The following is a 16,225-nucleotide window of genomic DNA, read 5'->3' as shown; positions in this document are numbered from 1 at the left end:
ATTAATAAAACATCATTCATTTTTTTTCTTTTGTTTATATTTTAATCATTCAATGATTCTGTCTGTGTTGTGGCGGGCTGTGCAGGGGGCGACGTTCCACGGAATTCTCGTGACGCTGTTTCCTTTTTCTATATTAACTCATTTTCCCTCCTCAGATCGTTACGCATCTTCCCGTTCACCTTTTCTCTCAACGTCCTCCTTTTTTCCCCTTTCTCTCTTAATAATCGCCAATTAGGTTCGATCGCGGCAACGAAAAAGGCGAAGGTACTGTATTCGAAGAAACACACGTTCTCTCGCCCACATTCACGCGTTGCTTTTTCTCCCGCTCGTACGTCAATTCACCCGAGACGACAAAAAACAAAATGAACAGCTTATTCTTTTCCTTTTCTTTTCTGTACGATCGATCCTTTCGACGATCGAGATTACGTATCGTTTGCAGAACACGAAGAGATTTGCGACACGCGTGCCGAGGATCGTCTCTTCCAGAGAGGAAACGAAAAACAGAGCGCGATTTGGTGTTTTCGCGAGGAAACGGGAACGAAATGACGGCCGCAAATCCCGTCCGCGTAACCGGAAACGCGGAAAAGAGGAAACGAAGGGAACACGCGGTCTATATATGCAAAAAGGGTAGGTGGGGGAGGGAGGGGACACCTAGAAGATTCCCTAAGCGTTCGCACGATGGCATTTTGGTGATGGTCGCGACTGTTTGAAATGCGAGATTATTTAATCGGTGTTCGAAGGTCATAAGTGAAGTTGCTGCCCGAAAAAGGTCGATATATGTGTGTATATATGTATATATATATACATATATATAATGTATATCTATATATTATCACGTACACGAAAGCAAAAAGCGAATTTCTCGTCTGTGTCCCGCTCAGTCCGCCGCAGATTTATGGTCTTAGACCGAAATTATTTCCTCCCTCTAACCGTCATTTTCCTCGACAACTCTATTTTTTTGCCTTTGTTTTTTTTTTTAATCCTCTCTGTTCGTTTTGTCTCTCCCTCTTTCTCCCTCTCTTTTCTCTCTTGTCGTCGTCGTATCTTTTTTTTGTTCGCTTATACGTACTTTGTTTTTTTTTTCTTCAACAACACGATCTAGACTAAACCATATATAATAATTACATCTAATAATATCTTATTGTAACATGTATTATATTATAATTATTTTATTATTATTATATTATTAATGTTTAAATCATTAGCCTAAAGTAAAGAGGCGCACGACGGCAAAGCATTTTTTGGGCTCCTACGCCCCCCGGGCACGGAACACCCTGTCGACAAACCACGGATCCTCGAGAATCCAGCTCCGGGCACCACGTCGCGAGTCATTTTACAAGAAACGAATGGGCCAATCCATCACCCTCCCCCTATCGATCTCTACCCTTAACACCATCCCCCTTACCCAACACGTCGACCCACCTACACGGGGATCTGCCGAGGACAATCTAGTCTCCGCGAATAATTGCGTCTCTTCATTTCTTAATTTCGTTGTGACAGGAATGATAGATCGATTTCTAGCACGCGCGCGCGGAGCCATCCTACACGCTGTCTTCTGTTGACGCGACAAACCAAGGGGCAATCACGGAAACGGAACTAGCACACTTGCTTGCTTATGAACAGCTCTCCCTTCGACACGAACGATCTCGATGATACCTCGTGCGTCCTCTTCTCCTTCGCCGATAGAGGAAGAAGAGGATCGGGGACGTTTCAGGTGGACCAGAGTCTGTCTACCGTTTATCGGGGTCTAATCCGAGTCCGAGAGTTCGACGAGCAACGCGACCGGGTACACTGGCTGCCTTCTCAACCTTCTTCTCTTTTCCCTTTCCATTGTTTCCGTTCTGTGAAGACGGTTATCGGTTGGATTCGACTGACGATCCACGTGTCTCGAAGACGTATTCGAAGAACCTCGTCGGTCCAATCGGGCCTGGAAAGGGTCGACCGATTCGGCCAGCCCCTCGCGCGCACAACAGAGAAAAATTCACCGGAAGGGCTGGGGGAAACTTGTGACCCTCGACCTAGCTGGGGTCGAGGCTCGGTTGGGCCGACGAGGACGGAAACGTGTCACGCGTGCACAGCACCTCGAGAACACCTCGATTATTGAACACTTTGGGTAGTTTTAGGGCCAGGGTCGCCGAGCGAGCGTCACCCTCGTCTACCAAGACCTTCGACGTGGTTCGCGCGGGGAATTGGGGGAATTGGAGAACGTTCTGGTACCTGGACCTACTCGCTCCGCCCTTGAGATTCCGCGCGCGAAACGATGCGCTCTCTTCAACGACGTAGCTAGCAGCGCGCACACAAGAAGCCGTGAGAAAGCGAGTAGCAACAAGGATAACGCGCGAAGGGCAAAGAAAGACGAATGAACGAAAGCTCGAAAGAGGACCTGACCACTCGATGGCACGTCTCGGATCGTCCCGGCCCGAAAAGTCGCGTGGCAGGCATTTTAAGTCACCTTCGTTCTCCTTTTTTTTTTAAAGTTTTTTTACTACCTTTTTTTTGGTTTTGTCTGTTGCTCTTAAAAAAATCCGAAGGGGCGTTGTTTTGACACTGACACACACATACATACACACGACAGACCGCGGGTTGGTGGTACAGGGCGTTCAGCGTACGGGGGTCAATGATTTATAGCGAGCTGCCCCGCTGTGGCGTTTTTTTAAACCTATGAAAAACTAAGAGAATGAATTTATTTACTCTTTAATTTCGCCTAAGTAAGAATGGTTTTTTACGGTTTTCCTGTGTCTGCTTTATTCTCCCGTTAACATTCTCTTCTGTGCTGTCTCCTACACGTCGTTTACCATCCTCTACTAGTATTTTGTTTTAATATCCTGTTACCTCGACTATCATGGCGCCTTCACCTCCCTGGGAGCAACGAGCGGTCCCAGGGTCGGCGCGGTTATTTTAACTCTCGTATCTCTATTTAGCTCGTTTTTTTTTTAATCAATAACATTTTTCATAATTCATTTGTCCAGCGAAATCGCGTCGGTGGATCGTGGTCGCTCGGTCCATCGACTCCTGAAACCGCGTCCACCGCTTTACTCGCCTAATTAAATAACTTATATCTCTTCTGTTTATCATTCTTGTTCGTTTATTAGTTCATTTAGGTATCCTCGTCAGCTGGTAGTGATTTAGTTGATAATTATTTATTCTATACTGTCCATTTGCCGCCTTCTGTCCCCGTGCTCGCCCCCGTGCGTACAATTGTCCCTTCATGCTTCTTTTTCATGGACTCGAGGCGTACACACCCTTTTTGGAACCGCCTCGACGATTAATTCCTCGTTCCCATCTCTCTTCGTCTGTTTTTGGCCCATTCTCCCCTCGCATAGCGATCCTGCTGCAGAGATTCAACTACTTTGGAATACCTACACGATGCGATCCTCTTCTGGCCTCGATAGCTACTCGGATTTAAAGATTCAGAACCAAACGACATTACTCGTAATTAAGAATAATAATGAATACTGCGAACGCGCTTTTATTACACCTTCTGTTGTCTTCATTTTTTTTTTTTTTGGGTTTCTTTTCTTTTCGATATCTTTTTTATTGTAGCTTTTTCTTCAATGGTGAATTATTCTAGGGCGTGCCAATCTAGCGTACTGATTTTCTTCATTAATCGATGATTAGTTAGTAAGTTTCTATGCAAGATGCTCGGTGTCACGAGACGTCTATCTGCAAATTTCTTCTTGATACATCTCGCCATCGTCTTCTAGCTCGTTTGATCTCTGCCTACTTTGTTCGTCTGTCGCTTTGTTAAGGACGTGGCAATCTAACGTGATGATCTTTTGCTCGTTACTAGTCGATATTTAACGGGATGCCTATGAATACTTCTCGATATCACAAGACGTCTACGTAATGCGCCATGGATACTAATAATCCTTCCGAATCCATCCGTCGACGCTCATACGGACGTGCGCGTTATCCGTCGATCTGTCGGCTTCGTTTTCGTTTCACAACCTTCCCCGGAAGAATCACGGGTGTCCTCCCGGGTTATCCTTCGTCCTTTTCAGTAGTTCCGTCCTACGCCCGACTCTATACTCATTTAGGCCCTGCATTTTCTTTCCACTTTCGTTCGATCCAGCTCTCATTATTCTGTCGAAAAAATCCGATGGCAGCACCGACACCTATAACCCTCGAAAGTGTGTCTCTGGTGTGTACTTCTGGAAGCTTGTCTTCCCGACGACGTTGCTCGTAGAACCCTAGATTTCTCGTCGATCCTTTCGATGTTTCGAACGACGATCTTCTTTTAATTAATGATACACCGGCACGCGCGTGCAAGCAACTTCGCAGAGCCAGAACGACGAACGTTTTTCTCACAGTTTTTTTTATTTTCTTTTTTTTTTTGTTTGTTTCTTGTTTTTTTTTTCTTTTGTACTTCACACTGTGAATGAGAGTTCTCGCAAGTCTCTGCGTTTCCACGCGACATCTCTCTCCTCTTTGAATGTGGCTGCTGTAAGACACTCTGTTTCCTTCTTATTTGTTCCTACACTTGGATAGTCGTGGTCGTTCGACGAATCGGCTCTCGGCTTCGACACGAACTTCGTCCCGCCCGAATGTACATAATTATCTCGTGATCTCGCTATCGACAGTACTGATAGACCCGATAGTAGCACGCCCCATGGTAAAATGTGTGTGTGTGTTTTCCTTTTAACGCGAGTGATGTACTTGCTATTTTCTTCATTTTTTTTTTTTTGTTTATTTTCGGTGTATATATTATCTGCGTGGGTATGCATCTCACTCTCTCTTTCATCATTCTCTCTGCATCTCTCGCTCTAACTCTTGCGCGCGCGCTCTGCGTGTATGATTAAATTCTCCTTCGCATCTAATAGTAAGTTTCTTGCTCGAGCCAGCCGCCTGGATTCCGACGGAGGTAAAATCGTCTCGTCTCGTCGTAGATGAAGATGGCGAACATGAAGGGGAGGGCGGGCAGCCACCAGACGAATCTGGAAAAATGCAGTTCGTTGAATATATTGACCTAGATAAGGCATGTATAGATGTCTGTGAAGCTATACTTTTTTCTTAGGATATCTGTAGAGACTAAATGAGTCTGAGTGCCTATAGAAACACTATAGAGATTTATAGACTTCTATTAAGGGTCTGTAAAAATTTACAGAGCTTAAGATACCACTTGCAGAGGTCTAGAGGTACTTGATACAGAGATCTGTATGCACCTATAGAGGATTTTATAGTCTATAAAAATTTATAGGTCTACAGAAACCAATAGGCATTTATATGTCTTCTATAGAAATCCATAGCTACCTATAGGCATTCTAGAAAATTTGTAAAGATCTAAGAGAGTTGTAGAGCCCTAAAGAAAATTGTTCACAGAATTGTTCACAGTGATTTGTAGAATAAGTTAATTAGATGAACTATAGATCAGACACAGATACCTATTTCTGCTTCTAGGAAAACAGTAAAAGTAGCTTCACCAGGAGGAGCCTAAGGGGCTCAAGACTGAGACATTCAACTTACTTGAGAGGGAACATGCGGAGACCTTTGTCCATGCCGGGCGTGTAGCTTAGGAACGCGGCGAGGGCAGTCTCGAACACCAAACCGAAGTTCAGGGCCCAGTTTCTCATTCCCTGGTGAATAATGGAGTTACGTCGCGTCTTACAGACGATCAAGTCGGCCCACTGTACAATTACAATGGAGACGAAGAAGGCCGTGTGGCAGGTGAATTCCAGTGTCTTACGATCCCTGTATGTCTGTAATAAAAAGAAACAAATCTATTCAGTATCACGATCCTCTAAATAATCCAATCAACATATATCTAGTATAATGACAATCTTACCCATTCTTGGCCGTAACTGTCGCGAAGATCATTGATAGCCTTCGAGTCCCACATTTTTCGGATGCCGAAAAGATGCAGTGGCAAAAATCCGTTCTCAGCCATGATCACGAAGTAGACGAAGAAACCAGCCGCCGCCTGGATCATCCCGATCTGACCGTATGCCATCGAAATAAGCCTGGGCAATAGAGAATCGCATTAAAACATCATCCACAGGTCACCAACTCTGTTGCATTCATGTTCTGACTCTCGAAGAACTTTCTCAAAGAAACCCTCAATCTACCAACATGCAAAAACTTCTCAAGGGGCTTCTTGATCTTAGAATCGAGTATAGGAGCATTACCTTGCTTCCTTTAATTGAGAACACGGCGGAAGTTCTTTGAAAGTCAGAGGAAGCACTCGTGTATGCCACTAAGTCCGCTAATAGCCTAAGAGTGTGGGTGGTGTTAATATAGAAGCCATAGTCTGTTAGGATTAAATGCAGATTACTTACCAGGGAATCGGCACATAGGCGGATCGGTTCCTCAGGCCGAGGCATGCCACAAACAAGCCCAAGCCACATATATGCAGGCTGCTGTTCTTTGTCAAACCTCACGGTGCACTTTATCAAAGTTGAGTTCTCTGCGAGTTCCCAAACCGATTACACGCGTCACTCTGTCGAACCGTGAGATTTGGCGAGGCCACAGCTGGCACAGAGAAGCCACTTCAGTTTTAGGCTTTGTAAATGCTAATTGTCGTGGAGTTGGTCCTGGAAATCTTTGGGAAGTTTGGTTACTGGTCCACTGATTCTCAAAGGGGTTTTGGAGACGAGTTAATGAACTTTTGGGGCAGTAGTTTTGGGAGAACTCATTTTTGGGCAAGATTGTTCAGATCTTTTTTGGGGGTACTGGAAAAGCAAGTATTAGTTTTAGAGGTCTTAGATTTCTAGACTAATGTTCATGTTTTTTGAGTGTCTATTTAATACTGATCTCTAGAACAACGAAATCTCTAAATTTCTAAATCTCTAGAAGAAAGCAAGTATTGATTTTTCGAGGTCCTAGATTTCTAGACTAATAATCTTCTGTGTCATTACTTAATACTGTTCTCTAGAACTTTCTAAATCTCTAAAATTTTTAGGTCTCTAAGCTTCTAAATCCTCTGAACTTCTAAGTCTCTAAATTCTTAAATATCTATAAGCATAAATTCTTAAATATCTATAAGCTTCTAAATTTCTAAATACCTAGAACCTCCAGATATCTAAATCTAAACTTCTAAGTTTCTAAATCTTCAGAACTTCTAGAAGATGCTACATATTTGCTTTCCCATTTCCCTGAAATTCAATACTAATATAGAATATCAAAGAGTATCCCCAAACACCTAACTCAAAGGGTCACTAGTCTGCCCTAAAGTCCACTAGCATCGTCTTTCAGCTTTCATCACAGCTTCCACAGAACCCACATCACAGAATCCGTACATCTCAATATTAAGACTTTCCCATAATCTTCCAGGACCACCTTCACACTCATGCCACCATTCCTTCATGCAACTGGCAGCGGTGTGAGGCATCAGTGAGTCAGCTCGTCAGGCGTTAAGTGGAGCAGATCGTAGCAGAGACGGATCAGCGTCAATGAAAGGCTCGCGAAGTTTGTTCCAGTTAGATAGTCCCAGGAACGGGAAAAGAGCGATCGGAAGGCACATTACGTCGGTCGTGTCACCGACGACGAATCAAGCGGTTAGCGGACCGAAGTGTCCCGTTTTGCTAGAGTCGAAACACCCCCGAGTGGGCTAGACGATCGTTATTGTTGCTGAACGCTGCTCAGGCCGTGCATGTTATTTCGAGTTCAAGCGGCTCGGCTGTTGTTTGCTTCGCTAAACGTTCACACGGCGTGTTATCTCTTTCCTTTTAGTCGTGAACGAGCCACGCGATTCTCTAAGTTCTCTATTGTATTTGTCGCACGCATACGTAGTGCAAACGGTTAAACGACACGTAAAAGAAAACGTTTCAAGCTTTTGTATAACGACTGAGTGGTCGTAGGCGCGTATGTTAGTCGAACGCTCGATGGACTCTATTGTCTATCTGCGCATGTGTTCGTATATTCTTTACAGTGTACCATGTGTATCTCTATGTGTCTATGTTATGTATGTGGCTAAAGCATTCTGCATTCCCAACACTGGTAAATTCTCCTATTAGGAACTTGCTGGTGCTATGCTAATCAACTAGTTCTGTTTTTCTTTCTCTTGCTAGAGATGTGTCTTCTGTCTGGTTTACTTTGGAGAATGTCAACCGAGACCCTTTCTCGCGCGATTAGCCAACGACAAACGTCACTCCTCGGGTGATCGATTCAAGACACCTCGGGAGATCCCGCGACGATGTCGACGTTCATTAATTTCTCGCGCCCCAGTGCTATCGTGATTTGATTTCCATCGCCACGGGGAGGAGGATTTCCTCGACTTTCTGGTCCGTCTAGGACCCCCCGGTGGGCGTTCTGGTATATACGTTCAAAGTGCAGACGAGTGTGCGCACAGTAAGACGATTAAAGGGACACTGTTATTGTCGCGTGCAGAAAACTAAACGTGAAGCGAGTATTAACCATCGAACAACGAGAAATTCTGTAGTAGTTTAACTAGAGTAATAAACGTACGACGTCGACCATCAGTAGACACTCTGTTGCGTGTAGTGTGACGACTATGACGCGTGGGCGTGGGGCCGTCCACGTGTCATTCGAGGGGCCAAACGTTTACTGCGGAAACAAGTTTGCAAAACGGGGGTTGGGTTGCCAATTTGAGGTAATTTGAGTGTTAAATGCTTTTGGAGAAGAATATAAAATCAGAGACGAGTTTACTCTATTTTTTAATTTTTTTTTTGGTGCTTAATTGTGAAGGGTAGGAGTTTGAGAAATACAGTGCTGGTCAAAGGATATTTTAGAAGTCAAACTATTATTAGGAGGAAGAATAGAGTGATCCACGTAGCTGAGATAAATCTCCTTTTTAGATTTCAATTAGAAAAAAACATGTAACCTGATTTCTGATATTTATCATTCTATGAAATCAAGAACTTCCTTTGGAGACCAAGCTTTCTCCAGGAACAAGGGCTCGACAAGGTCCCTCGGTGCACTACTCTACAATTACTCCTTCCTTTGCCCACCACTGTACAATCTCTCTCAATTCAGACCGTAAAAAGTTCCAAAATTTTCCAGTTGACTCTAAAAAATATAGTCACTCCGGTGCAGGTATAAAAACGTTCGAAGAAACGAACGCAGAAGGGTCAGCAGAGGTTTGGCCACCCAGTGTCATATGTGTCTGCGTGTCTGTGTTTCTATGTAACTATGTGTCTGCAGCTTGGAGCTGAGGAACTGGTTTCTCTGGTGGGTAGTTGGGAGACCCACCTTCGGTTGACAAGATTGTCTCTGTAAGGATCGCGGGGCTGCCGTTTCATAATGTCCGACTCCGGTGCCTCGTAAGCTAGCGAGATGGCCGGCACCTGCCATCCACCATTGATTAGAATGTGTGCCAAGCACCCCGTACACCGTACAAGTACATATTGTTTAGAGATATATATATATACACACATGTATGCATATTTACATAGATATGTATGTATGTACAAAATTATCATTGTGATATATTCAGACGAGATAGGCAAAGGGACGCGTTGGGTAGGTCAAGATTAGCATCAGTGGGTCAGAGAAAGAAGCAGCTAGCCACTTTCCCTCGACCCTTTTCTCATCTTCCCTTCATTCCCATTTTGGAAACGGTCGCACAGAGACAAGACACTGGGCAGAATGTTCTCTTATTGAGGACATGGTGACAGTTCTTTAAGTGAATTAGAATTTAGTCGCTAGAGACGCTATTTACTGTTTCATTTTTAGAGAAGTTAGAAAAGGTAGTATTTGACGAATACTGAGAAAAGAGTTATGCCCAGTTGTAGAAGAACTGTATGCCCAAGGTGAAGGGAAGATGGTAGCAAGATTCCAAGCGTCCAGGTAAGAGGTATGCCCTTTTCAGGATCGTTCTCTTGCCAGTTTGCCAACCATCACCAGATGATTTGACTGTGTCCTAGAAATCCTCGATGAAGTCTCCACTGAATAATCGTCTTGGAAAGTGTTCTAAATTAAGGGAGAGTGTTTCATCGAGCATTTAGGAGCGATATCTTTATCTGTCGTGCACTTTCAACACGTTTCAAGCTTCATTTCTGTTAGTATTTCAAAGCATGTAACCCCCCTGGTGCGCAGAGAAGTGTTTCATCGAGTATTGTTAATATTTTGCTCGTGAATTTATTTATGTGAATACTGTGAGGAATGTTGCACTCTTGACATGAAACTTAGATGTTTTTGGAGGTTCTCTGTTGCACAAGGAGGGCTGACGAATAACCTTATTCCTCCTGCTATCAAATGCACATGGACCCATCGAATTCCCGGCATTAGCAACTTTCGATCGCACGTGTATCTTTGTGGTAAAACAAAATATATTTTGCTCTCGGTCACTCAGCACCCGTTAGAAAGTTGCCAGTCGCAGAGTGGTAGAAGGCAGCGGCGGTAGGCAGCGCATTACAGAATAAAACGTGAGAGGACTGTAAAGGATAAAAAAAACTGCAAAGAAGAATCATGAACGCCTAAAAAAAGAAAGATGTACAAAAGGTGCCATATTTCGTTTCTCTAGTCTCTTTTCGACGCTTTCTGTTTGTTCTCTTTCCATTTTTTTTTTCAATTCTTTCTCTCGAATGCGTGTAGATATTGTGGCGATAAAAAAGGTAGGTAAATAGTAAATAGTAATAAGTAATAGTAGTAGTGGCAATAGTAGTAAATAGTAATAGTAAAATACAGAGGTAGCAGCTGCAGCTGTGAGAGTGGAAATATAAAAAAATAGTAACAGTAGTAAAAACTCGTTGCTAGGTTTCTCGATTCAACGCTGACTTTGTGATAACAAGTAGTAAAGTAGTAAGGAGCAACCGTATAATAAAAAAGGCGGTGATAGTATCAAAAGATTATAAAAATAGGATTGCCAAAGGTGATGCTGTTGATAGAGCTGTTGGGAGGATCGATGTGAGAGAAAAATATCAATGATAAATGATACTAACTAATGATAATGAACGTAACGATATCAAGAGAAATAGAGTGAACTGTCGGATCTATGTACACACTATTTACAATGTGAATCGAATAAGGACCACTGTCATCGTCTTCTATTATCACTCAAATCTGAAACATCTGACGATTCGAGAGGGTCCAGAAGAATGAACCAGCCTTCCTAAAAATGAGCAAGCTATCATAGCGCGTACAAGAATGAAAAGATAACGAAACGTGTGACAGAGAGATCTGGAGTGTTCCAAGAAGATTTGGCAACGATAAGAGTTGGCCTGTAGCGTAAAAGGCAGCTAGAAATAGTGAAGAAGAAGAAAGGGAAAAAGAAGTAGAGAGAAAGAGAAAGATAAAGATAGAGATGTGTAGAGCGTGGAGCAAGAGATCGAAGGTCGAAAGAAAATTTGGAACTCCTCGCTGAAGGTGTCCCAAAGGGGTGTCATTCAACGAAACTCTGCTCTTCCGCCCTATTTGAATGCCTAAATAGATGAGAAATTCCGAAAGAAATTTAAGTGGTCGAACGTGATCAAGCGCCGCTCCGTATCATATCGAAATAAAAAAAGAAAACGCGCCGTTATTGTGTCTAGGCGCTTCGAGACCTCGATACGTCATCACCTTTCGAACTCGAGGACCCAAGGCCGAAGGGAGGCTCGAAGAGCGCGATTTAAGAAAGATGATGGAAGGAGTGGCTGTTGGCGGCAGCTAATAAGAGAGAAACGAAACGCTTGGGAATTGGTACTCAACTTCCTGTCCATCGGCGACACCGGAAGCGCCATGGTGGATGTGAGATGCTTTGGTAATCGAGGGGAAGAAGAGAAAAAGTCTACGAAAAGCTGAGCTCGAGAGGAAGTAGAAAGGGGGAGTGATAGATAGAGATAAAGGCAGAGAGACAAAGAGTAAGAGAGATAGAAAGACAGGTGAGAGAAAGAGAACGGCTTACCTTTGGCGTAAACGAAACACAACACTAATTACAAGCGAGGATCATCCTGTCACGGAAGCGATCACTGGCAATTCTTAGAGGAAAAGAAAAACCCTCGAGAAAGAGAGAGAGACAGAGAGAGATTAGGCGATTGCTCGTCCTGCGATGTACGCCATGGATAATTCATGGATAATTCATCCTGCATAATTTGAGAAGTTGCCTTTGGTATTTTGAAGTAGATAGAAAAAATATATAACGAAGAAAGGAAAATAGAAAACATGGGTAACAAAAAATTAAAAAAATATGCTATGCAATATTGAATAAATTTGTATTTTCTGTATTATTTTGTTTTATTCCTATGGTCCTTTGATTCGATTGATTTCACCAGTAACTGACTACAGTAATTAATTTCAATAATTAGACTACGGGAATCTATAGGAAAAATCAATTAACTATAATTGTTCCTTCATTTCCATATTGAATTTTAAAAAACGTTCTGGTCATCGAAAGCATTTGCCAATTAATGACAAAGTAATTCCCACGGTATTTCAGTGATGTCGTTTTTTGAGGATTCCAAGTTCAAGATGGCGCCGATCGTGAACGAGCAAACGCGACTGATCAAGACACAATCCAGCTTAGAGCGAGTGTCGACCGGGCGTCCCGAACAGTAGAGGAAGAGAAAGAATATTAAAAAAGTCTGATAATAAAGCTCTAGTTTAAATTATACCCAGTCACCAAATGCCCTGAAGTGTGTTACACCCGCGTGCACCATTCTTTTACCTTGTCTTCGGGCTAGATTACTGTTATCATCCTAGCGTGTGTCTGATTCCTCCGACCAAGGCAAATTAAACCCAGCCTTTAGCGGTTTTAACAAAGTGGTCAAGCAACAAATAAAGGAAACAGTATCGTAGAGTTTTATAGCGTTCTTTTTTTTATATATCGAAAGTCGAAAATTTTAGCTGAAGCTTCCTTGTGCGGACGCAATAGTGGCATATAGTCGTTAGTTCACCGTTGTTTGTTCTCGTTCGATTACCACAATAATGAATAATTACACGCCTTGGACATCAACATAGTCAACTTTCACAAATGAGTAAACAGAAAAGAAGGTAAAGAATAAAAACAAGAATTTGAAACGATTGAGCAACAATTCAGGCACGACAGTCGAGATTAGGCAGGGATTAATTTGCACACGAAATTGTAAATCACCCTGTGTTCACAGTTGTCATATAGGAAAGATACTTGTCACGAGAATCTGAACGGTTTTCATTCGCTGATCGAACGAGTATCATAGTTATACGAGACAGAACGAACTAGCTACTATACAATAACCATAGGAGTAAGTAAGAAGTGTTAACGACCAATAGACAGGTAAAGGAGAGAGCGATCGCGACTGTGTGGCCTGATTCCTGAGACTACTTCATAATTCGTTGAATCTTATCAAATTTTCAGCATTCGTGTACCAGATATAGCTGAGTTAGCTTTGCTCAATATGTCGCTCTTCGTGCCTGCCGACACAAAAGGGGACGAGCCTCAGGAGTCAGGTGGATCATGTCACCGATTACTCTTTCTGACCATAAAAAGGTAGAGAGTCTGGTGTAAGTATAGTTTTTGTCAAGGCTTCGGTTATGTTTGTTGATGTGTTACCTTTCGTTAACTAGCTTGTCAGTGAACGGGTTTCGTGGATGTCGCTTCATAATATCGCTCTCTGCCTCCTCGTAGGCAAGTGAGATGGCTGGCACCTGACGTCACATTATCAACAGGCTCAGTAACAACGCCAACAAGTTAAATCGTCGATATTGTTCGGTGACCTTGCGACAAGGATGCTGACTATCACGTTGCAGGAGATCGGATAGCTGAACATGGGCTTAGCTGTTCTCTTCTCTTTTTCTTTCTTTTTAAACTTCTCGTGCATTACGCGACAATCAGCATTCTTGCGAGTGTGTCATATGATGAAACGTAGAAGGTAAGCAAAAAATTAACTGAGAAAAAACTAAATTGATTGGAGCGATGAAGAGGGAGTAGAGGCGAGGGATCTCCGAGAGCATGGGATACATGGGGATCTTTGGTTCTCTCAAGGGATCGCGACGCGATCCAGATGCTTTCTAGCTCCCTTTTCCTTTTTTCCATGTAAAACTGGCTAACTAGCTGAAAAAAATGGATTAAATTCCTACGAGAGAATCCTGATTCTCAAGAGATCCTTTTTGACAAGTATCTTATAACTACTAAGTTTCAAGTCCTATGAGAAGACTAGATCTCAGATGGAATCAAGATTCTCATAATTACTGTTAATTTAAGATACAGCTTCTGCAGGTTCTCCAAAGTGGCCACCTAAAGGGGGTGCAAAGTGATTAGCTGATTAACGCTAGCTTAGATTATTAGATATACTCCTACGTGTAGACCAGGCGTACTGCGAATACTGGAGCTCTATTTGGTCTAAAGACAATTACAGAACCTAGCGATACAATTCGATAAAAGCGATGTAGGGTCTAGTGCTTCTGTAGAGAACCTTTCGTTGACGAGGTTGTCTCGATAAGGGTCACGGGGCCTTCTCTTCATAATGTCAGACTCGGCGTGCTCGTACGCCAGGGATATAGCTGGTACCTGACAATCATCGTTTCGAACTTAACATTCCACTAGAAATGTCACTCGACCGTACCATCAGGTTCATAGTATAAACTTCATACCGCTGAAATTCTTTAGTTACTCAAAAATAGGTTCAACGATTCTTCGAGAAACTTGATCAGCTACCAAGTATCGAAGACTCGTCGAATTAAAACAGGTTTGAAAAGACTTCGACCATTTTCAAGAAAAAACGATCGAAGACTAGGTAGAAAAATAGCACTCACCATGTCAGTTCCCAAGTCGATGCAGAGAATAGTGACAGTACCAAGGGGCAGGGGGATGTCGCAAAGGATGAACGCCAGGAAAGGTGAGATTTCAGGGATGTTCGAGGTGAGGGTGTACGCGATAGATTTCTTCAAGTTGTCGAAGATCAATCGGCCCTCCTCGACGCCAGTCACGATCGAGGCGAAGTTGTCGTCGAGCAGGATCATGTCAGCGGCTTGTTTAGACACGTCAGAACCAGCGATACCCATGGCTACACCGATGTCGGCCTTCTTCAACGCGGGAGAGTCGTTGACACCATCACCTGGAAGAGACATCTCGGTTAAAACATATTTGTCACCTTAATACTGTCTCTTTGAATTATTTATTTTGTAGTTTCCTGAAATCTCTTGGGCTCTGAGAGTTGCAAGATTCTAATAAAAGCTGATCAAGTTAGTAATTTCTTGAAGACACTGATGAGTATGTGGCACTTCATGGTAATATTCTTTGGATAGGTTAAAAAATGGATACTGAAGAGTATCTAATACTTAATACTAAATACTAAATGAGTACTGAAGTAGCCCATTGTATTTTCTCAACAAGATAGAATTTATATTGTCCAAACTCCCAAAATTTCCAAGTCTCCAAATTTTCTAATGTTCAAATCTTTAATTTATAAATCTTTAATGTTCTTCTGTAGATCTGTTTCAATTTTCTGAACAAAATTTCTACAAAATTTTTATATGCTGTCTGACTGGCCCAATTTTGGTAAGATAAGGATTCACAGTAGCTAATGACGTACCAGTTACAGCGACGATAGCACCCATTCGTTGACAGCCTTCGACGATGATGAGCTTCTGCTGCGGCGAGGTACGGGCGAACACAATTTCGGTGTGGTACCTGAGAATCTCGTCCAGTTGGTCGGAGTTCAGTTCCCTGAGTTCGGTTCCGTGGATGACGGCAGCCTTAGCCTCACGAGGATTCACTTCGGACACTGGGATATTCAACCGTTGAGCAATGTCCTCGACGGTTTCATTACCTAATCAGAAATCGTCATTCTTCTTACGTGAACTCATAACATAGAAGCCTCAATATAATCCGCAATAAAATCCGGAAATAAATCTATTCTCTATCAAACTCTCCAGCAATGCGACTTTATTTTACACTATGACCCATTTCTACATCACTTTAATCAACGCATACAGTGTGATCCTGTTGTTTGGAGACTTAAAGACAGTGTCGTCACAAAAATATTGCAGCGCGAAAACTTGTAAGAGCACTGTGGGCCACTTATATCAGAATAGAGTCCCGTTGCAATATTTTCACAGCAACACTGCTTTGAGTTTACTAGCGGGAGGATCATCCTGTAGAAAGACACTACATCACTTACAGCACCCAACCTCCGAAAGAAGTACAGTAAAGCCAGTTTAACGGTCCATAGTTTGGAACTACATTTTGAACATCATCAAGGGTGGTCCAAATTCTAGGACATCCTCGAATGTTTTTCTTTTGGGCTCGCTTTCATCGGAGCGGGTGTGAAGGTAGTGTGAGGAATACTGAGTGCAAGTGAGACACGAATACCCATCAGGGTGTAGTGAGGTCATTGAAGCTCGTTATGAGCTACTTAGTTTATCGTGTAGAAACGGA

The 16,225-nt window shown here is 42.8% G+C and overlaps 1 protein-coding gene across 7 annotated transcripts in view; it reads right to left on the bottom strand.

Moving 5' to 3' along the window:
* Nucleotides 1-4,792: 4,792 nt before the first annotated feature.
* The window catches only part of Atpalpha (sodium/potassium-transporting ATPase subunit alpha), a 105,499-nt gene continuing 94,066 nt past the window's right edge, over nucleotides 4,793-16,225 (bottom strand). For 5 of the 7 annotated variants that reach the window (XM_076379030.1, XM_076379033.1, XM_076379035.1 and 2 more), the window contains 6 exons: nucleotides 15,381-15,617; nucleotides 14,602-14,903; nucleotides 13,400-13,494; nucleotides 5,783-5,957; nucleotides 5,464-5,696; nucleotides 4,793-4,934 (listed from right to left, as the gene is read on the bottom strand). In XM_076379030.1, the coding sequence (XP_076235145.1) occupies nucleotides 4,814-4,934; nucleotides 5,464-5,696; nucleotides 5,783-5,957; nucleotides 13,400-13,494; nucleotides 14,602-14,903; nucleotides 15,381-15,617 (1,163 nt within the window). In that variant the 3' untranslated portion in view covers nucleotides 4,793-4,813. Of the gene's footprint in view, nucleotides 4,935-5,463; nucleotides 5,697-5,782; nucleotides 5,958-9,144; nucleotides 9,240-13,399; nucleotides 13,495-14,261; nucleotides 14,357-14,601; nucleotides 14,904-15,380; nucleotides 15,618-16,225 lie in introns of all 7 variants that reach the window. The other 2 variants (XM_076379032.1, XM_076379031.1) reach the window with 2 other exon arrangements.

This window comes from Calliopsis andreniformis, chromosome 5 (assembly GCF_051401765.1).
Source record: "Calliopsis andreniformis isolate RMS-2024a chromosome 5, iyCalAndr_principal, whole genome shotgun sequence".
Classification (NCBI taxonomy): Eukaryota; Metazoa; Arthropoda; class Insecta; order Hymenoptera; family Andrenidae; genus Calliopsis; species Calliopsis andreniformis.
This window is presented reverse-complemented; position numbering and strand designations above follow the sequence as displayed.